The sequence below is a fragment of the Oncorhynchus mykiss genome, chromosome 15 (assembly GCF_013265735.2).
Source record: "Oncorhynchus mykiss isolate Arlee chromosome 15, USDA_OmykA_1.1, whole genome shotgun sequence".
NCBI lineage: Eukaryota > Metazoa > Chordata > Actinopteri > Salmoniformes > Salmonidae > Oncorhynchus > Oncorhynchus mykiss.
The window spans coordinates 20,345,664-20,370,657 of record NC_048579.1 but is presented as its reverse complement, the minus strand read 5'-3'; the positions used below and the strand labels follow the sequence as shown (position 1 = coordinate 20,370,657).

The 24,994-nt window shown below is 42.2% G+C and overlaps 1 protein-coding gene across 1 annotated transcript in view; it reads right to left on the bottom strand.

Annotated features, from left to right (window-relative positions):
* ofcc1 (orofacial cleft 1 candidate 1) overlaps positions 1-24,994 on the bottom strand; it is a 112,111-nt gene that overhangs the window by 50,100 nt on the left and 37,017 nt on the right. The window contains exons 13-16 of the mRNA XM_036944035.1: positions 20,109-20,372; positions 19,386-19,605; positions 12,929-13,017; positions 10,220-10,398 (exon numbers count right to left, since the gene is read on the bottom strand). Of these exons, the coding sequence (XP_036799930.1) occupies positions 10,220-10,398; positions 12,929-13,017; positions 19,386-19,605; positions 20,109-20,372 (752 nt within the window). The remainder of the gene's footprint in view (positions 1-10,219; positions 10,399-12,928; positions 13,018-19,385; positions 19,606-20,108; positions 20,373-24,994) is intronic.

Genomic DNA, 24,994 nt, shown 5'->3' with positions numbered 1-24,994 from the left:
TGAAATCTGTTATCACCCACTGAATTGATTTCATTGTGGGACCTCCAATTACCAAAAGTACAATATTTAAATAGCAGGGAGAGGGGGTGTGATGAGAAGAAGGATTTTCACTCCAATGTCACGCCTTATTGCAAAGCTATACAGTGCCATACATTCAAAGAGACATATTGTGGACATAACGTAGATACTATTTCAAATGTAAAAAAGCTATTCCATATATACTAAACAAACATATAAATGCAACATGCAACAATTTCAGTTATAATTCATATAAGGAAATCAGTTATTTGAAATGAATTCATTAGATCCTAATCTATGGATTAGGCAGGGGTGCAGCTATGGGTGGGCCTGGGAGGGCATAGGCCCACCCACTTGGTAGCCAGGCACACCCACTTTTTCCCCACAAAAGGGCTTTATTACAGACAAAAAATACTCCTCAGTTTCATCAGCTGTCCGGGTGGCTGGTCTCAGACGATCCCACAGGTGAAGAAGCCGGATGTGGAGGTCCTGGGCTGGCATGGTTACACGTGGTCTGTGGTTGTGAGGCCAGTTGGACGTACTACAAAATTCTCTAAAACAATGTTGGAGGGGAATGTCCATATATATATTATTTTTTTTCCCCAGTTTATTTTAATTGGAGTTCATTGTAGTTTATTTCTCAGTTTTCAAAAAAGATTAGCATTGCATACACCAATAATCGGAAACAACTCTCCATGAATAAAATCATATAGCTTCAACTAAAATCTGGATAAATTTGCAACACACCCCTCTCCAGTTGAATGTTACAAGAGAGCATCTCTCTCTACATATATGATATACCACGGACATGAACGCCATGCTCTTTAAAAATATCAAAATATTATAAAGTAAGCAGCGAGTAGGGACAGGTATTAAGCCTTTAGGTTGGCATGGGTAATGATGGCAGTACTGCAGGGAGACAGTGTGGCGTGGAGTTTAAAGCTGATTTATGCGGAGATGGCTGCAGGGGTGGGAGCACGAAAGAAGGTAACCCTGAGAAATATCCCCCCTTCCCATCAGTTAAGGCTAAATCTGGGGCCACTTAAAGACCAGATTCATCATTTATTGTAGGATTAAGTTATTTGCTGTCACTTTTTTTCTGGGGGGGGGGGGGGGGGGGGGGCATGGGCATTGTTTTGTAAATGTACCAAAACCACTTTTTTCTGAAGCCCCATTGTTGGGGAACGGATTCTTATCTGCAGATGTATTTTTTAAAAGAAACGCTAGCTAGACAGTTCGGCAAATGCCCCATAATGTTATTGTTTCTTCACACGCTGAATGCATATCGGTGACGTAAGTCAAAAATACTGGAGTTTTTAAGCAAAGTGGAAAGATAGGACTGACAAAAAAAAATGACATATCATCCTTGTTTACATTCTATGTTCTGTAAGCAAGGCCAGGACAAGGGAACTGTTTTTCCTTTGCGTTTCAGAAGGTTTGTCTGACATAATGGCAAACCATATACAGACCGATTTCCAATCAGCTTCTATAGCTTACAACTGAGGACAACATGGGTTTTCAAAGGTATTTGAGCAAAAACCAGCTAAGAATGTAATAATACCATCCTGGAACCAAAGTCCTATGTCACTTCCACTTAAGGGCCCCAACCACACACATTACACACGGGCCTGCTGCTCCACTGCAGTGTATTAGAGAATACATGCATAAATTAACACTCAAGCTTTTATGCTCCACTGGTGCAGCAGCTACACTCACTTTACAAGATTTACAGGCAAATATCTTCAAAGTCAAAGTATCTTCCTAACTCCCAGTTTTCAAAAAAAGCAAGCATGCTCCCTCTCCTTCCGTCTCTCTCTATGTTTTTTACTCAAGCAGTCTCACTTAAAGCGAGCGTCAAGCCGCTGAGTGGTGGAAAGAGAGCTGTGCTTTTTTGGTGATTGATGGTAAATCGCGGGATTAGCAATATCACAGTGTATGTCTTCTTTATAGCGACGTGTTTTACACAACACATCCAAAGCGTGCCTGAACTTCAAGGAGGATTTCACAGGCCTGCACTGCACTGAGTTACAGTACCTGGTTCTTTGAAGTGAGAGAGAGACAAGACATGACTGTCTCCTCCTCAGCAGCTGATGGGCTTTTTTCTTAAGTTAAGGGTCGTCACACAGTGAAGGGTGCATATGCTCCTCAACACCACTGCAGCTCATTGCACACACACACACAGGCGCAGTAGAACAGCATTTATTTTCTACAGTGACAGTAAACTAAGATTGTTATCTATAATTGACAGCAGACTAAACCTGGCCTACAGATGTTGGACCTTAATTTGATCACTCTTTTGTTGCTGAAACATTTAGCAGGAAATGCAGGTGAGCTTTGTGATTTACATAAATGCACTGAAAACCCACACTCACACACAGTTATATTAACAGTACTGCACTTTTCATGTAACCTACTTTTGTACAGCTAATAGCCTAACCACCTATCAAGCAACATTATGGACTAAATATTAAAATCCTGTTGCTGCAGGATTATTTTACTGTGACAATATAGGTCAAATTAAGATCCTACATCTGTAGGAGAGAGAGAAAGTCACCTAGTTAATCTGACCCTTGATAGCTTTAAAAAAACACTTCCTGGTAAAACACGAGCTGGGAATGAATGCTTCAATCAAAGCAGCGAGGGGCACTATGTGATTCCAACAGCCTGACCTTTCTAATGCTGCTGACAATTAACTAGGGACAATATTGTAGTCAGGCTGGCATCACTGTCACTGTGTGCCGTGTCCCCTGGGTCAATAGGGAGGAGGTAACTCTGCAAGCCATGGGACAACACTACATCACTGTGTACACAAATAGTTATCACTAGAAATATCTAGGTGTTTCTACTTCTGAGGTAGAAGTATCTGTAATAGATTGAACAATCTTGGCATGTAAAAATCTGGAGCAGGTGGGATGAAGTCAAGCAGGAAGCTATGAAACCTCTTAACAGAAACAAAGTGAAAATCCCAAATACACTCTCTCCCATATGATATATTAAATGATAATCATATGGTCCAGCAGTGGTGGTATTTTTCCAAAAGCAGCCAAAAAAAGGGACGTAAAAAAGCCCACAACAGCATGCCCGCGAGGCCATAACCGAGGCTTTCGGTTAATTAAGTCATCTTGGTATCATCTTATGAGAAGTTTTATTTGTTATTTTTAAAATGTGCTCAATTTTCTCGAGGTTTAACTTAACATTGTTTTCTTTTTCTCCCAACCCCTACAATTACCTTAACATCTTCAGTTTTATATGTTGCCCCATTTCCAGGACACTGGCAAAGCAAGATACACATAAATGAGTTTCATTGAGAAAATGGGAAAGCAGTAGGTATTTGGGGTATAGTAAAGAGAATTATGGCATCGTGACTCAGCTGTAGAATTGGAGTACATCATATAATTAGAATAGCATAATGCCTGTACTGCCAAATTATCAGAATTATTTGCAGCTGAGAGGGACTGGGAGCCTGGGCTCTCTAACCTAATCAAAAGTAGTGAAAAAATATGTTCCACTTAATTAGGAGGCCTTGTTTGACTAATAGCTGCCTGGGCCTTTTTTAATGCGAGGAGGAGGCTCTTACATGCAAGGCAAGTGTAGGAGAACCAATGAAACGCTAGCACTGTAATATTGCTAAAGAACTGGCAGAGAGAAAGGGTAGTCAGAGGAAGGTTCTACCCAAGCCAAATATCCCCCCGAAACGTGTTTTGGCCTCGTTCATGAGAACAGGCCTGCCTGTTTACATGAGGTAGCCATTCTTCCCTGTTTTTCAACCCAAAATGCAACATGTGGCCTTTTTATAGACTTGATGGATTTAGGATTAAAACATGGAAATGGACGGGTCCCATAGCGAACCATAAATAGCGGTGGAAACATTAGGATTCGCATGCACCTGGGATCAACAAACCAAAGGGGCTACCCTTATTCTCCCCCTCTATAAACACAGCACTTAGCATCCCAAAGCAGGTTGTTTTCCATCACCTCAGTATAATTCTGACCTTTAAAAAACAATCCAATGCTTTGCGGTGTGGTATCGCTGCAGTTTAATAACCCCTCTGATTATGGCAGGGGAAACAACTAATCACAAGTGCTCTGGAGAGATCTATTTGGGTGATGTACACTGGGAGGCCCCAAGAAGCCTCCTGAGAATTGCATCAGTATTTAACATGGTAGTTTCATTCTACTCGTGACCTTGTCTTCATAACTGCAGGACATTGTCACCAGAGAGAGAGAGAGAGAGAGAGAGAGAGAGAGAAAGAGAGTGAGATAGAGAGAGGAGCAACAAGAACTGCTGCACTCCCAGCATGCATGTGTGAGGCTCTTCTCTGCACCAGGCAGGTTGCACATCACGCTACCCCACATGCCACTGCACACGCTCCCAGCAGGCATGTTAGTGTCTCAAGGCTCCATCATGCTCCACTCTCGTTCTCTCACTTTCTCGCTCTCTTATCTCACCACACGTTCAGGGTTAGGGGGGGGGGGGGGGGGGGGGGGGGTGTAGGTAGGGGAAGGTGGTGATGGTTGATGTTCTGGGTTAGGGAGTGTAGGTAGGGGAAGGTTGTGGTAGAGGTAAGGGATGGGGGGGGGGGGGGGGTGTAGGTAGGAGATGGGGGTGGTGGTGATGATTGGCCAACTAAGACTGCATCCTTCCATCAGGGCCCACTGGCAGACTGTAATCCCAGAGCCATGGGGCTCCAGGCCCACAGAAACCTCCAGAGTGTGTGTGTGTCAGGCACAGGATTTACACTGGGAATGGGCCAGCCAACGAAGGGTGAGACTGACAATAGCGACCCAGCCCATACCGACAAAGCTCATGCACTCACGTAAAAGACTGGTGTGGGGAAAGGACGCTGGAATAGTCTACCCTACAAACATAGCGATTGCCACACATGCCATTGCCTATGCAAATAATTGAATCCAATGACTACCCAGAGAACAGGGAAAGGTAACAACAGGTCAGTCGGACAGCAATGATTCAGACAGTGTGCTTTGGCTAAAATTGACAATACCCAAAATGGTCGGCCAACGTCATATTTAGAAATACAAATATGTCTGTCAGACGGTTACAGCCTGTCAGCTTATTAGAAGAGCAACTCGTCAGCAATGTTGTTCTAATGGAAATCAGGATCCCGTGTTTATTTGTACAAGGAGAGTGTGTTCTGTATGTTTGTACTACAGTACATTAGTCAGTATGTCTCTGTCTTATAAAAGTCACTTCCATCCAAGCATCATTTATTGTTTTAAAAACTATTTTGGGAAAACTACTGGAATGAGTCAAACTTTTTCAAGATGTTTATTGACTTGGCAATATTTTTCAGTGTTCATGTCATTCAGTTAACATGTGAAGACAAATGAACTGGAAAAGAGTGGCAGAGCAGCCTCACCTTTGCCCCTGCCCTCTGTGCACTGTGAACATCTCCTCTCTCTTTCTCCGTCTCTCTCTTTCTCTCTCCAAGGCCCCATAAAGGGGATGTGGGAAACACAGCTCACTGACCCAGACCAGACGATACCAGACTTGCCAGGCCTAGGAGGGCCTTTCTCTGATCGTATGCCCACTTTGCCAGGGACGAGCAAATGGCATCAGGGCAGGGACCTGCCTGTTAGAAAGCTGACAGCGCTGATTTCCTTGAAGTGGGAGCAACATTTAGCGCGACCCGGAGGGGTGAAGGCAACATGTGCTCCCAGGCCACGGATGCAGGAAAGGGCTCTGGGAACCTGTGGTGGGTGACCGCTCGTCACCTCTACCCACAACTCCACCGAGCATTACATCAGATTTGATTGACCCCTGCTGGGTTCTGGATTAGAGTAGCGCAGTATGTGGGATCGTTGAGGAAGGTTGTTGTTGTTTCAGGTGGTTCTCGCTCTCTCCTTCTCTCTCTTTCAGGTTCCAGGCGTTCCTCTCTGGTTGTTGTTTACATCAGTGTGCACTAGTCTTTTTTGTCAATGCGCTGTCAAATCAGCGATGCACTTCAGTGCAATATTTAGATAACCAACCCATAACAAAGCACAATGTGTTTTCATAGCCATTTCCAAACAGACAGGCATAGAAAAAAATACTTATTTTATTTTTCTTTCCAAAATCAGAGCGGCGTTGCCGACAGAGGGAGAGAGGGGCTTGCCCCCTACCCCGCCAACAGGTGAGCGTCGTCGATTCGTGACCTGGCGGTATTTGGCCAGCCCCTCTCGTCGTCACACACACAGCCGGAGAGGCAGGGACTCAAGCGGCGCCTTGCCAAGCCCTGCCGGGGAACGGGTGGAAGGGAAGTGTGGATCTCCAACCCATCAGGCTGGAGGGGAAAGTAGGTCACTGTGTTCCCGACTTCCTGGTGACTCCACGGAATGCCACAATGAGAACTGTTAGGGTTCCGAGTCTCACAGAGGAACAAAACAGATTTTCTACGATTTCCCCCGTATGCCCTATGGACTGCAGCATGCAGCATTTGGTGTTGTGCTGCAACAGTGCAGCACAACACCAAATGGTAGACTGAATGAATGGAAGGAAGCTAATGGAAGATAAGGTACCAGAACAGAGAGAGACTGCACTGGGTCAACTATGCTCTGATGGATCATAAAAACCTTAGAAAGCATTAAGGCCTCTGACCACCCATGAGAGAGATGCCTTTAAATTAATGATTACTACAGTTCAAATACCAAAAATCGATTCAACAGAACCGACCTAATTTCTAAAGCTGCACATAACAGTAATTCTTCAAAATGTCGGAATTCATTATTTGCGACAGAAATAAAACTGAAGTCGAAACAATCCTCTATTACAGTATGTGACAGTGCAAAATCCAAACGAGCGATAAGGAGACATACACAATGCTATCAGACAGTAGAGCTTCTCCTCTACCAGTTTCAGCATGGACTGAATCTACTGTGGGGATACTTGCATCATCCTGTGGCCTCTGGAGGCGAAGGGTGTCGCTACACTTTGTCTTATCTTTCTCCCTTTCTCTAACAGAAAAGTCACAGATATAATTGATATGAGATTTAGGGGGTACATTTCAGTGTAATTAGAGTCTTGATAATTGGGCTAATTAGATCTAATTGTTATGTGAGAGTGAGTTTGATTAAAACAGGTTTCCCCAAAACGAGAGAAAAAAATATTTAGTTGGATACCATTGCTGCGACACACTCGGCAGTCTAATTAATGCACAAACAGAGGGGGAAAGCAAAACACATTTGAGGGACAGATGATTGTGAACAAATATGTTTTCTGTAATGACCTATAGTCCTCCAGACCAATATAGTTGACTAATGAGTACTGGCCCCTTATGAGTACTGGCTCCTCATGACTACTGGCTTCTCCTGAGTACTGGCTCCTCATGAGTACTGGCCCCTTGTGTCAATGCTGATTGGGTCTTTAATATTATTAGAGGTGCTCATGTGTAGAGGTCACAGTTTAAACTTCAAGTACTGTTATCATCTTAAAGTTCAAGTTGGGTTTCACAAATCCAATGAAAACTTTCCTAACAGATAAAAAGGCAACTCCTCCCACAACAGATTACACCAAAACCCACTACAATGAAATCAGGAGGAGTTTGCGCGGCCCACTAAAGTTGGTAATAAGAGGCTGTTAAAGATACATGTAAATGCAGCTACCACTTTCCTGTTCATTTCCTATTTTATTTGGAATCAGAAAAGTCCTAAAAATACAGATCACCATTGACTTTAAAATGCTTTGTTGGATTGTTACATTGTTTATCGGTCAGTACAGTAGGCTATAGTAGTCCGTTCAAATATGTTTACCTTAGTAAAAGTTGTTGCAGTGGTATCCAGTAGCCAATTGGCCATATCAAATTACAACACTAATCAAACACTTTGATTTTATTCACTCACATTCTTTTGAGAAAGGTGCTTAAGAAGTCTCCACTCGCAGACATCAAATAAGGTGGAAGGGTCGGCGAGTGTCTTTCATGTTTCTTCAAACAGATATCAACTGAGCAGGAAATTCCTGCCTTTTTATTTGCGGGGAATTGTCTGTTATTGTCAATACTTGCACTGAAGAGCATTGTGTTTTCCTTTGAAATTGTAATTCATGGTTAACGGTTATTATCGTGCAGCGACGTATGTTTTGGGATGAGTTGCATTTGAGGTTGGCAACTAATACCTTTTTACGTTTTGATATGCAAATCGAAGGGGATAAAACTGAGAGGGGAATATAATCAAAACTCCAAGAAAGAGAGGGTTGAACCAGATACTGCCCCATAGAGCTAAAACTTCAAATGGAAAACATTATTTATGTAGGCCCGCTATATTATGTACAATACACAACATTCAATGTCTTTTATCATCTGCCAGAAGGTGTTACTGATTTCTACCTCGTTAGAAGCAGTAGAGTGGTTCATCTTAGGGAAGACTTTATTCTCTAGTTCTTGTTAGCGATAATGCACGGCGTGTTTGCTCTTGTGTGGGTAAATTACATTCTTGTTGAATTAATATCCAGCATTGTGTATTATCTTAAAGGAAAGTTCAATATTGGCATATGATTTGCAATTTGATATGGTAATGATATTCCTGGTAATATTGTTTGAGCTTCATCAAGATACCTTCATAAACCAAATAGGCTATGGTCAAGAGGATAAGAATCTTGAGGTTAGTTGCAACCTGAAAATACAGTATGTTTTGAACGTTGTTCACAGTAGCCAGTGTGAGCGCGGTGTGTATATCTGATTTGCCCTAAAAACAAGGCTCTCATCAATGGGCTCAGTCTCTCGTGGTTCTCTAGATGGCAGTAATATCCCTCAATCACCCCAATATGAATCCAGAAATTCTGAATAGAACACAGAGCTCCAGCACACGGCATCACAGATGACATCATTACAGTAAGAAGAGTGGAATGGTGAATAAAACAATACCAGTATCCCCGTATGCTTGTTCCCCATACAGTCCTCAGGTGCTAGACATGCCCAGCGTAACTCAAAAAGCACTGCAGGACTGTTTGGGATATTGAGGAAAGACAACATCAGTGCCTCTGATTGCTGTGATGAACAGATGTAATGTAGGACGAGTGAGCTCTGCTTGAAGTTTGAGCTCGGTCTTAAAACGTAATAAATATGGGAGTAGCTTTCTAAGGCTTTAGTTCATTATAGGGCATAAAGGCAAAATTGTAATATGTTCCACAGCTTAACACATCTTGAATAATCAACCAAGTGTCCCAAAGTAAAAGTAAAACACACTTTAAATGTTTCCCGTCGTATAGTCTGCCCATACAAGTTAGAATCATTATGTGCTTTTCTCTTCCTTCACTTAGCATTGTGTCGTCATGTTTGTGGCTTCATTTTTGTTGTCGTGGTAATGATTTTAATTCCCCTGGTGTGTTCGGGAGATGCCAGAGTGTAGTCTCTGATCTTGTTTAATATGCCACCGGAAGCTATAAATTACAAACTACTCTGAAATGAGGAAACACAGGCCCCTTTTTAATCCCCTGAGAGCGTGAGGCTTTCCCCCTCATTGTGATGGTTGCAGATTCGCCTTGTATTCATTTATGTTCTCAAATCTCAAATAAAAACAAATACCTGCAAAACTTTGTTTCCCGTTGAAATAAGCAATACTCACTTTATATTATTTTAATACTCTATGAAAGTATTTTTTTCTCAGACGTGTTTGGCGGAGGTGTTTTATACCATGTGTATCCTGGGCTGTTTGTGCTTGATACACCCCTGTTTTCTCATTCAAATCAAATGCTGTAGGCCACAATAAAGAGAAAACATTTGCCCAACCCTCTTATTCAGTTTTGTATTGCAGGGGAATTGAAAAACAACTAACCACACAGTGACAGAGGTATCTGTGATGAGCCAATGTTGCCATGCGTACCCCTTTTAAAGATCTTACCCCATAGCACCAGGGGAGATACATAACCACGATGGGGTTGGAGATATCGGCACTCACTTTTTATAAACAAAGATATAAAAAAATATATATGGGGGACTGGAAATGATGCAAACAATTACTTTGATAGAAACCACAATCTATTTGCAATATTAAAGCTGATCCACCCCCTAAAAAAATAAAAATGGGTCTTCTTCACAATGCACTACCTAAGATGTGTGAGTGTGCCATCGTTTCTATAGTAGTTATTACCGAGACATTCTGCGCTAAAATGGGGCTATCGCGGCCCCGTTTCTGCGAGGCAAAAAGCTGTCCTCACACACATTTCCTCCGTGCTGCGACTGGAAGTTGTATAATGAGTGGTGAGACTTACTGTAGGGAGAACGTATACTCCTCCATCTCCTTAGCCCAGAGATTCTCCCTCTTCTCCGATGATGCTGCAGCCGGAGCTGCTGTCTCCTGTTTGTCAGCCTGGCCCTGCAGAAGCGGTGGAGGTGCCGCGCTCCCTCTTACATGGGCGCTCGAGCTATTTATCTTGTTGATTGGCTTCTTCTGTTGGGGAGAGCACAAATTGGGGGGGGGCACAACACATGCGGATGTCGTTTGTAATCAAAGCAGGCAGAGCAGGAAACGGGCCCCGATCTATCTGGGGATCACATGGAGACAGTGCATCACACTTTTGAGCCACTGTTCTCTTCCAGTCTCAGAACTGAATGACACCCAAATAACACATATCTGGAGAGGAGCAACTTTGATGAGGGAGAAACAAGGCGTAGATGGAGAAATGCAGCAGAACGTATAGGGCAGATGTTGCTGTTATTTACACTAGTCGTGGACTGGTGTAAACACAGTCATAATGGTAGGAAGTGGGTTTTAAATATTTCACCTGCAGAGGTACTTCAGCGCCTGATATTATATGTTAAGCCCGGCAACGTGTTAACGGCTTGCTTTACCTTGTCCTGTCAACTAGTGCTGCCTTGCCCTTGGGTGGGCTTAGGCTGTCTGCTAGCTAGAAGTTGTGAAATACTTCCTGATTATGTTAATCAGCTCCCTTGTTTGAAAAATATCCTTCCGTCTCTCTCGCTCTCCTCCACCTGTGAGAACTGTGCCCAGGATGTAGTAAATAGGGTAAGGCCCCTATAAAAGCCCCATTGGTTTTCATAGTGCAATCTTTGCCAAAGAAAGTGTGAATTCCAGAGTGATGATCACAATAAAAAAGGTGGAGAGAGAGAGAGAGAGAGAGAGAGATTTAGAGAGAGAGAGAGAGAGAGAGAGAGAAGAGGAGAGGAGAGGAGAGGAGAGGAGAAAAAACACAGGAGACATATAAACCACAATGTTCTCTGGTGTCTCTACAATACATTTAATGCAATATCTTAAGAGCCAGATTTTCCACTGCGATTCCTGCCCTCTGGGCTGAAGTGGTCGCCTGGAGAAAATACATTTTAATTAGCCAGGCACCGTAGGTTGAGAGGGGGCTGAAATTTGATCCCCCGCGCCCAGGTTGGGGCAGGTTTGAGATCACCGCACTTAATCATTAGACAACTGGCTTCAACCGGGTGACATTTGACAGAGTTAGCAGCGTTTAAAACCCTGCAGCTTTGTGGCTTCAGAAAAAAGAACACCTCATATCAACAAACTTATTCATTTAAGAGGTCAGCAGTGCTGATTATTGGCCGTCTGGAGACTAAGAGCCACTTGTAACGCGGCTGTAGAGGGGAGCTTGAGGAATAAAAGCTTGGGAAGAGTGTGAGGTGGATATTAGCTTATGTGGTGTTTATGCATCATCTGCTACAACAACTACCACATCACAACAACATCACAAACAACATCACAACCACAACATCACAACCATATCACCACAACAGCATCACAACCACAACTTCACAACAACATCACAACCATATCACCACAACCATAACATCACAACAACAACATCACAACCATATCACCACAACAACACAACCATATCACAACAACATCACAACCAAAACATCACAACTAAAACTTCACAACCATAACATCACAACAACATCACAACCATATCACCACAACAACACAACCATATCACAACAACATCACAACCAAAACATCACAACTAAAACTTCACAACCATAACATCACAACAACATCACAACTATAACTTCACAACCATTACATCACAACAACATCACAACAACAACACCACAACATCACAACCATAACATCACAACAACATCACAACAACAACACCACAACATCACAACCATTACATCACAACAACATCACAACCAAAACATCACAACAACACAACCATATCACCACAACAGCATCACAACCACAACTTCACAACAACATCACAACCATATCACCACAACCATAACATCACAACAACAACATCACAACCATATCACCACAACAACACAACCATATCACAACAACATCACAACCAAAACATCACAACTAAAACTTCACAACCATAACATCACAACAACATCACAACTATAACTTCACAACCATAACATCACAACAACATCACAACCAAAACATCACAACTAAAACTTCACAACCATAACATCACAACAACATCACAACAACAACACCACAACATCACAACCATTACATCACAACAACATCACAACCAAAACATCACAACAATAACATCACAACAATAACATCACCACAATAACGTCACCACAATAACATCACAACAACAAAGGAGGGCACAATAGCAAAGCAGAACGTGAGACAGCAATGCCAGATCAGCAAAGAAAAGTAGTTCTGTAATTACCACTTCAAAGTATGGCAGGTAACGTACTAGGCTTTGGTTCATTTAGCTTAAGTCCTCTGTAGCTCAGGCAGAGGCGTGTTCGGAGCAATAAAAAGGCCTGGCTGGCATTGCTGATTTCACAGAATTTCAGCTGCTTTGGCTTGTCAAGCAGATCAAACCTGGCTTTGAAGACCGAAAAAATACCTGTTAGTGTGAAATATATTTGGACAAATCTGAGATAATAACGACGGGAGGAGTGTGTAGGGCTGGAGACGATTTGTGTGTGTCGGGGGGGGGGGGGGGGTAGACATTATTTTTCCTAAATCACATTGTTACCTTGTAGTGCATCCATGTCTCTGCTTTCTCTGTGTAGGGATCTCTCATCTCCTCTATTTTCTCAGGGACCACTACTGTGGAGTTCTTCCCTGTCATATAAGAGTGAAAGAAAGAAAAGAAAGATTCATGTTTATTTTCATTAGCAAAGCACATCTGGCAACAACAGTAAGAGAGAGAAAGTACTGTAACCATAAATCATTATTTATGTCTTAATGAATACATTTTTTTATCCTGGTTCTGCTTCCTGTAGGAGTGCTGGTAGGAGTTGACCAGGTAGGTTGTTCAAAAAGAAAACAAGCAATAAAAAGTTTGTTTAAAAAAACGTATTTGAGCAAAAATATCTCAAATCGTCAGTAAACAGTAGGACGAAACACTGATTTTATACACACAAACTACAAACACAAAATATAAATATCATTATATCATTATATATATGGTAACTTACATATTGACTAACACCATTTCGTCACATACAGTATCTAGTAACTGAAATAAGAAAAAGTAAATACAATTTAATGTATGTAAAAAAAATACTACAAAAAATGCACTCTTAAATATTTGTTAAATCACTATTTTTATCAATCAAAAGGACATCATTAATTTAAGCAACCAATCAATGAAATAGTCCTGCATAATTGACTATATAATTACCAAATACATGTTTCAAAATGATGTAGATTATTCCTAAAATAAAACAGTCAACACATGATTGCAATATTGTTCAAATATTTCTTCCCACTTCCAGTGGTACATACTGCACATGTGTGGTGTGTAGTGATCGTAGTCAGAGGCAGGTAGTAAAGTTGTTGCGTTGTTCTGTCAGGAGAGTTTGCAAAAGCAACAAAGTCTAAGAGGCTGATTTTCCTCAGAGAGAAAGAGAGAGAGAGAGACTTATGAAACGTCCCTGCACACACATCTCCCACAATCTAAGAAGCCAAACCTTCCGAGCCTGAACGCTCTAATGCATGCAATTAGACATGATGAAAAATCGAAAAAGAAATTAAATTTGGTTGTAATACATTTCTCCATTCTTCTTTCCTTTGGAAAATTACTTTTGAAGTGTTTTTTCCTCCCCTTTTTCTTTTCTCTCTCACTCTCTCTCTCATTTTTTTGCTGTAATTTAAATGGTAAGCCGCCAGATGTGTGTCTCATGCTTGAAGAGCCGGAGCTTTGCATTATTTAGCATATTAACATTCACAGAATTTAAAAAAGGGTTCTTGCATTGCCTGGAGGTTCTAATTAAGTAAACCTTAGCTTGATACATGTAAAAATTTCACTATGTGAAACTTTTTTTCAGCGCTTTTTTTCTCGTCTTCTTCTGCAGCCAGTCACATCTATATAATAAATATGGAAACCTCTGAGATGATATAATTTTTCTCTCTTGCTGCGGGATTAAATATATCAGTAATAATAACCTTTAAATATAGGCGACATATCAGCAAATCCGTCTGACGGCTAAAGTGTACTTAATGGCAAGACTGTTCAGCTTCCTCCTGGTTTCGGAGACTGACATCAGATTTAATTCCAACCCAGATGTAGTTCTTAATTACCAGGGCTTTGCTGGTAAACATTAGGAATGCCTACAGTTACAAGGTAATAAGCTTATATCTGTTATTTTCAGAGTGAAGAATGTTATTTTTTCCATGATCTGTCATGTGATTGCATAACTATTTAACTCTGGCTTGCAAAGTTAAGTCTTTATGTGTGCTGTCAACATTCAAAATCATAAAATGTTCTGTTAAAGAGATCCTACAGTATATACCGAATTCAGATTTATTTTTTTACTGTGACAGTTACTGTACAGTAAGTCAAACATGAGATGTAAGTTCTCCCGAGTGGCGCAGCGGTCTAAGGCACTGCATCTCAGTGCAAGAGGCGTCACTACAGTCCCTGGTTTGAATCCAGGCTGTATCACATCCGGCTGTGATTGGAACTCCCATAGGGCGGCACACAATTGGCCCAGCGTCGATCGGGTTTGACCAGGGTAGGCTGTCATTGTAAATAATAATTTGTTCTTAACTGACTTGCCTAGTTAAATAAAGGTAAAAATAAAGGTAAATAAATAAATAAAGGTAAAAAAGTCTCCTCATAGAAAAGCCAGAGACCGACAGAGATGGAAATTGAGAAGGTGTAAGAGAATCAATAACAGAATGGCACTGAGTCAATGACCCTTGTAGTCAAATGTACAAACATTATTCACAAACGTGGGTGTGTTTAACATGCTTTTTCTTTCAAATGCATTCAACAGACAATGAGTATAATTTTTTGCTATAGGTCCTAAAAATAGAATGAATTCCAGAAAAATAAGAATATATTAAACAAAGTAGTTACATCGAAATAATACAAACTCAGAAGTACCTTGCTTACGGGTTGGAAGTACTGCAGAAAGTGACAGGCATGCAGTTAAGCGGTACAGCTGAGGTCTGATATAAGCTCACTCACTGTTAGAGGACATTCATTGTCATTGTTTGTGTGTTAAAACACCAGCGCCGCTGTGGACGGAGAGAGAGAGAGAGAAAGAAAGAGAGGAGAGAAGAGAAGAGAGAGCACCATACTGCAGCTTCGGGTTTAATTCACCAACCCTGATTCTCAGATGGTGTTGGGCCAGAATTAGCACAGTGTTGACAGCTATAGGCTATGTCCATGAACTTGGAGGGCTGCTGCCACAACCCCAGTGTTGCTCCGAGGGTAGAACAACAGCTTCCTTGTTATCCAGCTGGTTCTCTCTGAGCTGGGAGAGAGAGAGAGACAGACAGAGTGAGGGAGAGAGACAGAGAAGGAGAAGAGAAAGAAAGAGCTGGGAGAGAGAGAGCGAGAGAGACCTCGGCTGGAAAACATGGCCCCGGGTCCACCACACTGAGAAGTCCAGGGCGCCGTTACTGCTAGTGAAAGCCGACCAGCCGAGCCCTTTCCACTCACCTGGGCTTCTAATTGCCCTGTGATTGGTCCAAAGTTGACCGTGGAGCCAAGGTCAGTGAATCATTGATTACCCGAGAGTGCCCTCGCTGCCGGTATTCGGTGGCGGGGTTTTATATTCAGCGATTGTTTCGACTCACAGCGATGTGGTTATTGGAACGTAACATTGTTTACTCGATGACGCAACTCGAAGTAGGATCACGGATCTTTGCAGTCTCACTTGAAGCTTGGATAACATGTTGGAATATTATAGCGGTGATTAATAAAAGGATCTTGTTGAAGTACACTTCACATCTCCATCTCTGTTCATTCATCAGCATAGAGGACATGCTGTATGTATGCGATGGGGGAGGGGGGTTAAACTAAACAGTGTTCCCCTTGGGTTCCGTTTGTCCCAATCTGTAACATCCACTTTGTGGGGTTACTCTTGTATCTATACAAACAGGCTTTGACATAACAATAAAACATCAATGTAGAATATGGACAGTGCAACATTAATTGGGGGACCATCGCAGAACGGTAGAGATATAACATTATAACGATATAACGTAGTGGTAAAGTTTGACTGGAATGACCAATACCCTAACCCTGAGGGACCTTTATCCTGAATGTTCAGGGCAGCGTTCCAGAGACAGATGAAAAATCCTCGAAATTGTGCTCAAGGGGGGTATTATGATGCAGTATGATGCATTGGCAAAACGAGGGGGAGAAAAGCAACAACACAAAACGAAACCCTCTCAACTCTGATCCGCTGCATCCAGTTACTGATCCACTGACGGCAATCATAGAACACAGGCCTAATCTAATTAGTCATTTGGATTCAAACAAACTCAAGTGTAACCGGATCATTCAGTTAATGTGAAAGGTCAGTTAACCCACACCGCCTCTGGCGACTCTCGTGTGTTCAAAAAGGAATATAGACTTCGATATGCATGGAGCAAACAAAGTAAAACCGGATTATGATTCTCATATGGTAAGTTTACTTTTCTGACACAACAAAGTCAACAGTGAAAAATGGCTATACATCAGCGTTTTTTTTCATAATTTCTCCAAACTCGTCAAATCTATTATTTGGTATAGTCATCAAGGATGGGGTTGTCAGTCACTTTCTTGTCTGTAATAGACACCTCATCCAGGGCTGTGATAATGCGAGGGAGATTAATTAACTTAAGGCCCCAGGAACGCACAACTTTCAGTCTGACTGTCAAGTAAGACTATGTGTGTGTTATCCTATGACAAGAGGTCTCCATATACTTGTCCTGATTCTGAGGGAAGCACATAATGAGAAAAGCTCTGGCGTTACACGCACAGAAAGAAAAAGGAATCTCTATACATCAAAAACAGAAAGCTTCCTCCAAATGGAAGGAAATGGTTGAGGCCCCCGACTTTGACAGAGTGCTGGATAACAGAAATAATTTGTTCCTCTCTTTCCTCGCTGAATTTGATTTCCAGTTGTGGGCTAGGTTAAAGTTGTCTATCCAATCTCTCTCCTCAGAGCTTGACGTAATCTCTCCATCTGAATATCATAACTCCGCTCCGAGAAGTAATGCAACGTGAAAGGATCCATATGCAAATGTGACACAAACGTCAGCTAGACTTACGGAGCGGTGCCTTAACGGGCCTCCGCGAGGTGCTGTGAGGGACACCTTTTGATCCGTTACTCAAGGTACGGATCAGGTTCACTTCTTCTCCAGCCACCTCCTCACCTGAATTTTCTCTGTTGTTCCCCCCTCTTTCTTTTCATAGAGTGGAGGAGGTGGGTGTGGAGGACTGGTACTTTGCCTGTGTGGCAGAACATAAATCTCCCAGAATGCTCTTGTCGGGGACACTTCCCTTGTGGGGTGTTAGGATCTCAGTGGGAGGTCAAGGGTCGCACTGCAGAGGAAGTGACAAGCTGTGAAATGTAAAAGACCAATTTCTTCCACATGTTGAGGCGCTCGAAGAACACTCGGAGAACACGGCTCGAGCTGTCAGCCGACATCACGTTTAAAATGGGCCAGGTTGCTACCCAGCAGACCTGTCACAACTCATTTGTAATTAAAACGCCCGTCTGATGTTTAAAGCTCCAGCACTACCCCAGAAACTTTTTCGAGGACTGTTAAATAAAGATGAGCGCCCTGCCAAAAAAAGTGATGTATTAATAACAGAGGCCTGGTCGTCTTTGTACTAGATCAATACCAAATGAGCCTATGTTTGATTTCTGACGTTGGCCAGGATGTTGCCTGACCTGAAAACCAGGGGAAACAAGAGAAGTGTGTTTTAAGTGAGAAACTGGCCGCATTATCCTTGGTAATAGCAGGCCGGTATTATTCACTTCCTCTCTACAGATGGACGATGTTACTCTTTTCCACCTGCCTGTCCTTTCAGCTGAGAAACACATCCATGTGACCGTACTGAAGAGAGACTTTAGTAGCCTCATCCCAGATCTGTTTGAGCTGTATAGCCAACTCCTATGGTCATTGTCATGCCAAATGGACCATAGAAGTTGGCAATACAGCACAAACTCATCTGGGACCAGGCTAAGACTGTAGTGCCAGGACATTCCCATATGTTTGCATTTCATCAATGAGTTATAATAAATCACAAGTCCTCATATCTAAAGTAAAGCTTAAGTGGCAACAATAAACTGTTCAAAGATTTCACAATGCTGTGGTGTCAACTGGACAGGCTGTGTACTAGACAAACACCCCATGCCATGAGATTCAGTTCTCTGCATAGAAAATGCCAAATACTTCAGGAGAACAAAAATGTGTGAACCACACTGGCTTCAGCATTGTGCTGTCAAACCAAGTGTTATGAAATGTGTTTTTAGGTGGTTGTTGTTGTTTGCTTGTACTCGCGTGCAGCACGAACTTACCACTAGAATTCAAATCATACTTAGTGTATCTTTTAAATACATGCAACATGTCCTATGACTTTTATCTCAGCATGAGGCTGGGGGTTTTCTCATCTGTTGTTTCGCAAACACATTGAGCACATCCACATCCACAGAAGAACAAAATATGAATATGCTAATGGCACACGGAGAGGTTATATGAGTTCCTGCTAGAGAACTAGCCGTTTCCTCGTTTTAATAAAACATTTGATCTATTCCATAGTTCCCATTGCATAACATCCTTCTAGTTATGAGTGTTTGTTTGTTGTGTAGAATGGAATGAAATGTTCAATCTAATTTGAAATGGGCAATGTTAGTAATACACTCTGGTACTATAACTGGTTGAAATGTATTTTGAAAATATATTAATCAAATCAAAGTTTATTGGTCGCGTACAATTTTGCAGACGTTATCGCAGGTGCAGCAAAATGCTTATGTTTTTAGCTCAACAATGCAGCAATATCTAGCAATACAATAGCAATACTGACAATACATAGTAACTAATAATAGCACATGATAAACACCAAGGACCTGCCTCAGAGCACAATCACCTCCTTTGACAGCCATGGAGACCTGCCACTCTGTCTGTGACATTAGGTGAAATTTGTCCCCCACTGTGGCCGCTGGCAGTAGGGGGTGATGGGGGTGACGGTGGGGGAGCCCTACCTGGCAGAGTGGAGGAGGAGCAGGCAGAGGAGGAGTGTGAGGCAGACAGGTGGAGAGGGGACCCCCGGTGACACGGCTTGATGCCGCCTCTCCCCCGGCTGGGGCTGGTGCCGCTTGGGCCTGCCTGGGGGGGCGAAGGGGGGACGAGGAGAGGAGGGATCTGCAGGGTGACACTGTGCTCCTCATCCCCTCTGGAGCTGCCACTGGGGAGCTTCCTCACCTGTAGAGCCATTACGGGAAGGGGAGAGGGGAGTTTGGGGAGATACAGAGCGGCTACTCCTTTATGTCTAAAAACCACTAGATATTAGTTGCAATAATTATTCCTATTGATAGGAAAAATACACTTGGGACAAGGAAATGCAGAGGAACTGTAACTAGAGAAACCTTTGTTCTGTATTTTAATTAAATTAAGCTGCTGAGTAATTGGATCAATGCATCACCTCAAATGCATCCGGATATGTTTAGTAAATATGTGGTTTATTTACAATCTGGGGCCAATTTACAATTTCTCAGCTAAAACCATTTACCACACATAATATCCCCTCAGACCAACCACCCAGCTTCTCTGATAATGGTTCAAATCAGGTGACTGTCCATAGCCCCTGGGCTCAACATTCCCAACTGAAAGGGACACACAAACACAAACACGGAAACAACTCCTTCGCCCACTCTCCCTCACACACGCTACCATCAACCAACCCACACGATAACACGCCCACACACCTGGAAGTACAGGTTACACAGCCAGTTGTCCAGGTCGGCTGACATAAGGCCTTCTATCTTGCGGAACTGGTCGAGGTGGGGGTGCGGGATCCCCCTGAGGATGGGGGTCTTGAAGCGGCCCTGGACAGTTGTGAGGGTGGCGTGGCAGACAGGGAAGGCGGCCCAGCCCAGTGTGGTGCCGACCTGGCTCCGCTCCCCCGTCAGGCCCAGCAGCCTGAACAGCAGGACCATGGAGGGCAGCATGTCACACGACGCAGGCAGGATCTGCACACACACACACACACACACACACACACACACACACACACACACACACACACACACACACACACACACACACACACACACACACACACACACACACACACACACACACACACACACGCACACATACATACATAGGGGGGCAAATAGGACAGGAGCCCTCAGGGGAGATTGTTAACTCTCAAACCACAACCTAGATCATCATTCCTCCAAATCCGCCTCTGTGTCCTCTACTAATCTATTTTCCATGTTACGCTATGCAGACTGTCTCTGCATGACAGCCTACAATAGATTATATTAACGGTCTTAACCGGTCCCACAACAATGTTGGCATTAAACTAAGGTTTGGGAAGAGATTAAATGATAAAGACTGGTTTGAGAGAGTTAGCTGAGCGACTGGAGGTGATCAACACATTTCGATTGTTGAGAGTCTGGGCGCGCCACACACCTACTAATATTTCCCTCCAGAAATGTGGCAATTTTGGCAAAAAAATTAGTATTTTTTAGATACTACCTTTCACCAAAGGGTATAGCCTACATGGCTCATATCAGGCAGGTGTGCTATTTTAGCAATGGGCATTCTCCTGCCGCCTAACGGATGAAGTAGCATAGTGGCTAAGATATAGATGGCTGAAGCATGCATTTGTTTAGGCTATCCCAACCGGCTAATCATTAGCTAGATCACAAACTCTTAAGTGTTCAGAATTTTGGCATCGATACCAATACCAACTATAATGATACTCAATACCATAACGATACAACTGTGAAAGAAATGCCTTAAAGTCAAACATACAGCACTGTTACTGTACAAAACAGGGGTCAACTCTCCATCTGGAGAGCTAGGCCACTGGGTGTGCAGGCTTTTGATCCAGCTTAACAAGGTCCTTCCCTCATTCAGTAAATCAGGTATCAAATGGCTATAATTCCAAGCAAGTTAGCTAAGCAGGAGGGCTCTAGACTGACTTTTTCCAGTGCCAAGAAAGACATGGAAAAATGAGCTATTTCATCTAACATGTTCAGGGAATGCATGATGGATATCTTGAGGTAAAACATGTCAAAATAGGATCCAGAATAATCATGTATATTTAGAGATTAATTTGCCTGCATGTTTTTTGTGTTAAAATTGGCCTAGGCTATAGCCTATGCTACATAATTTACCGGCAGAGGAAGTGGGAACACAAAAAAACACCTAACTCTTAATATGATATTGTTGCTAGATAGTCATGATTGACGATGATCTAACTGATCTAACAGATCTAACTGATCTAACAGTAAATGTAACATCCTGAGAAAACCTTCCATTGGTAGGCCTGCATAGGCTACTTGATGTATTCACCCCAAATGGTGCGCTCAATCATCTCAATTACATACCTTGATTGTAAAGCGGTGTTATTTCCTCTATATTGACTGTTGAGAAGTTATTGTTCTACTCACATAAAGCTGGGACTCTCCTCTTTTTTTAATAACAGTAACAGTAGTTGTTTTAAAAACTGTGTCAATTACATTTTGAAATGTGGCTCAACTTGTCAATAGTCAATGCTTGCGCTTATCAGAATGCCTCTCTCCCTTTACTCCATGTGCAATTGGGGGAGCGGGAGTGAGAGCCAGAAGCGAAATTACCGACTAAAGCAAAATTGCTTTGGTAAGAGGCCAATGTCGGTGTCAAAAATGTTTGGTTCATCATCCCATCTTAGATAAATTCATTTAAGACTTAAGACAGGACCTGCGGACACCCTGAAGATATTAACGTTAATTTCCCTGTGAGCCCAAGTATGTACATTTTACAGTAACATGCCTAACATGACCTTAGCATACTGAGCCACGTTACAAAATCACGCATGCAGCAGCAGGTAGAGGAGTTTGGGCTGTGCTAGCAGATGACAAAACAGGGACTCTTATTTACCCAGAGAGCAGTAGACTTACATTCTGCTTAAAAAATGAACTGACAACGAGGAGCACGCCACTTCATCAATCACCAGGGGGGAATATTTCATCCCTCTATTAGTTGTAATGGAAAACGGTGAAGACTTGTTTTATCACATAAATCATGTGTATCCCCCGCTAATCTGCTTTTGGTACCTACCTGAGAGAAATGATGGTGGAAGTGTCTGACTCAAGACACAATTTATGGCATAATATTGCATATTATGGATATTGAAAAATATTTCATATTGTTACATTTACCGTAACAGAACTATAAGCCACATAAACAGGGAGGTGGGAGGTAAGGAAAGAGAAGGGAGCGGAAGGCACAGTTGCCTGAGAGAGCCTGCCAGGCCTGGATGAGATGCACGACAGGCTTTCTCAGGTGGTGCAGCAAACAGAAACATATGGTCCAGTGTTCCAGTTTGCCTTGGCCTGGTGGAACCGCCTATTAAACCATTCAACTATCACATTTCATTACAAACAGACTGATATTTGCTGCCCCAATCTTGAAAGGAGAGAAAAAAAAGGAATGGAGGAAAAAGAGGGAAAAAAACGACTGTCCAAACTAACACACAAGATGACTCAATTTTAGAACTTTATCTATCGTTCCTCCGTCTCTGGGAAATTAATTTAAAACACTTTCTTTCGGGAAAAAAAACAGAAGAAAAAAGTTGAGGAATTAGAACAATGACTGGAAAAAAGAAAGATGAAGGGCTGAGGGGGAAAAAAGACAAGATTGGGTGAAAAGAAAAAAAAAATCCAAAGAAAATCCAAAGATTTAGTTTATCATGCCATGCTTTCCATCCTCTTCCTCCCCTTCAATATTAAGATGTTGGATCTTATGCTTCTACCCACTTGAAGTAAACACTGTGTTAAGACCGTGGGCCTGACACCCTTCATGTGTGCAGCCTCCTCGCAAGAATCTTTAAGACAGATCAAATTGAAGTGCAGTGTTCCTGGTAAAACGAACCCCAAACACACACACAAAGAACAGGGGAACCAAAAACAAAAATAAGCTCCTGGCTTCCTCCTACTGTTGCTAATTCCTCATTTCCTCTCAGAAGGCACTGCAAACACACTCCCAAAATCGCACGATAACGTGGGCAAAGAGAAAAACACTCGAGCCAATCCAGATAGTCTCAGACAAATCTGATCAGCAGTGGTTCCACAGCTAACAACAACATCTATAAATAAGAGCCAGGGTTGGGGAGAGACTAGAGGATTGAGAGTGACACAAGGTGTTTGCAGTGCCGTACTTAAACCCTTATACCTCTGAATCAGATCCTACAGCCTTTCCCAGCGAGGTCCGCATTCAGTTTCGGTGGCTTACGCCGTCCTTTATGTCAGATGGAGCCTGAGACAATATAATCAGGAGACTGAGGCTTGATGAATACGCCCACCTACTGTAGCAGTGCATTGACAGTGGCCACATGCGATAAGGCCCTTTAGAGTTGCCATTGGAACACTGACTATCTAGACAGTCCTTCTGCATCTTAACACTTTGGAAAAACGGATCAGGAGGGAAACAAATTGTGGATTAGCTTTTATAGTTTTCATATGTTGGTATCAGCATTGCATCAGGCATCTTATAGCAATGAATAAACATGACTTTCTGGTCATCATCCACTATCTGACATTTTTATTGTTGTTAGCATTTGTTGTTGTAGTGCCAACAAGTGCTTTGAACAGTACAGAGATGATTTAGAATTAGGTTACATTTCAAAGGGCTCCCTTTTAAAAATGTAAAATGTTCACAGGGCTCTCTTGTGAAAGAGACCTTGGCATCAATGGGACTCCCTGTTAAAATAAAGGTTAAATAAAAAATACTTATAAGACCTAAAACTGTGGCACATGCTACTGCTATGCTAACCATCCTCTGAAAACGCAGCTGAACTAATAACGTTCAATAGAATTTGGAGTGAAATGTTTTAGTCAAACTGAGTAACAAGTATCAAGACTTTATCCAGGGTGTTACAGTGGAAATAGTTTCATTTGCCAAGTTCCACGTCTAAAAATACCACTGTACTTTAGTCACCGTTGCAGCTCGGGCATACCGCATGATGGCTGCTCATATAGACTTCTGGAAAATACACTACATTTTTCAGTGCATTTGTACTTCATTTTCATTCCAATAAAACACTATGCCCTTATATAAATGAATAATATATCTCTCTTTTGATTTACATGCATGGATTAAATGTCATGTTTGAAAAGTTGCTGTTTTATTCATATTGGATTTCCCCCAAGTCAAACCTAGAGGCTCTCACTGGCATATTTTAATACAATGTCTCTCCATCCTCATATACACAGTTACTGTTTAATATAAATTTTCATAACCCCTTTCAATCTACAGCCTACACTGCAGCCAAAGAGTAAACCATTGGAAAGAAGAGAAGTTGGAATTATTGCGGTGGAAAACAAATTAAACCTACAGCGTGCTGTAACCGTTATTTCAATACCGCATGTGTGCATTGTCATTTTTTTATCTGACAGATAACTCCTGTTTGTTTTTAAAGATAGTATTTAGCTAATTCAGTGTTGGGTTTCATGTCAAAGACTTTTCCCCCTCTTGGAAGTGAACGTGTTTTAATCCAGAGCCCCTCAGTGTCAGAATTGCTTTCAGATGAAGAATATGTTTTTTCTTTTTTTCCTCCATCATTGCACATATCTCAAGGACTATTTCTTGAGCGGCTTCC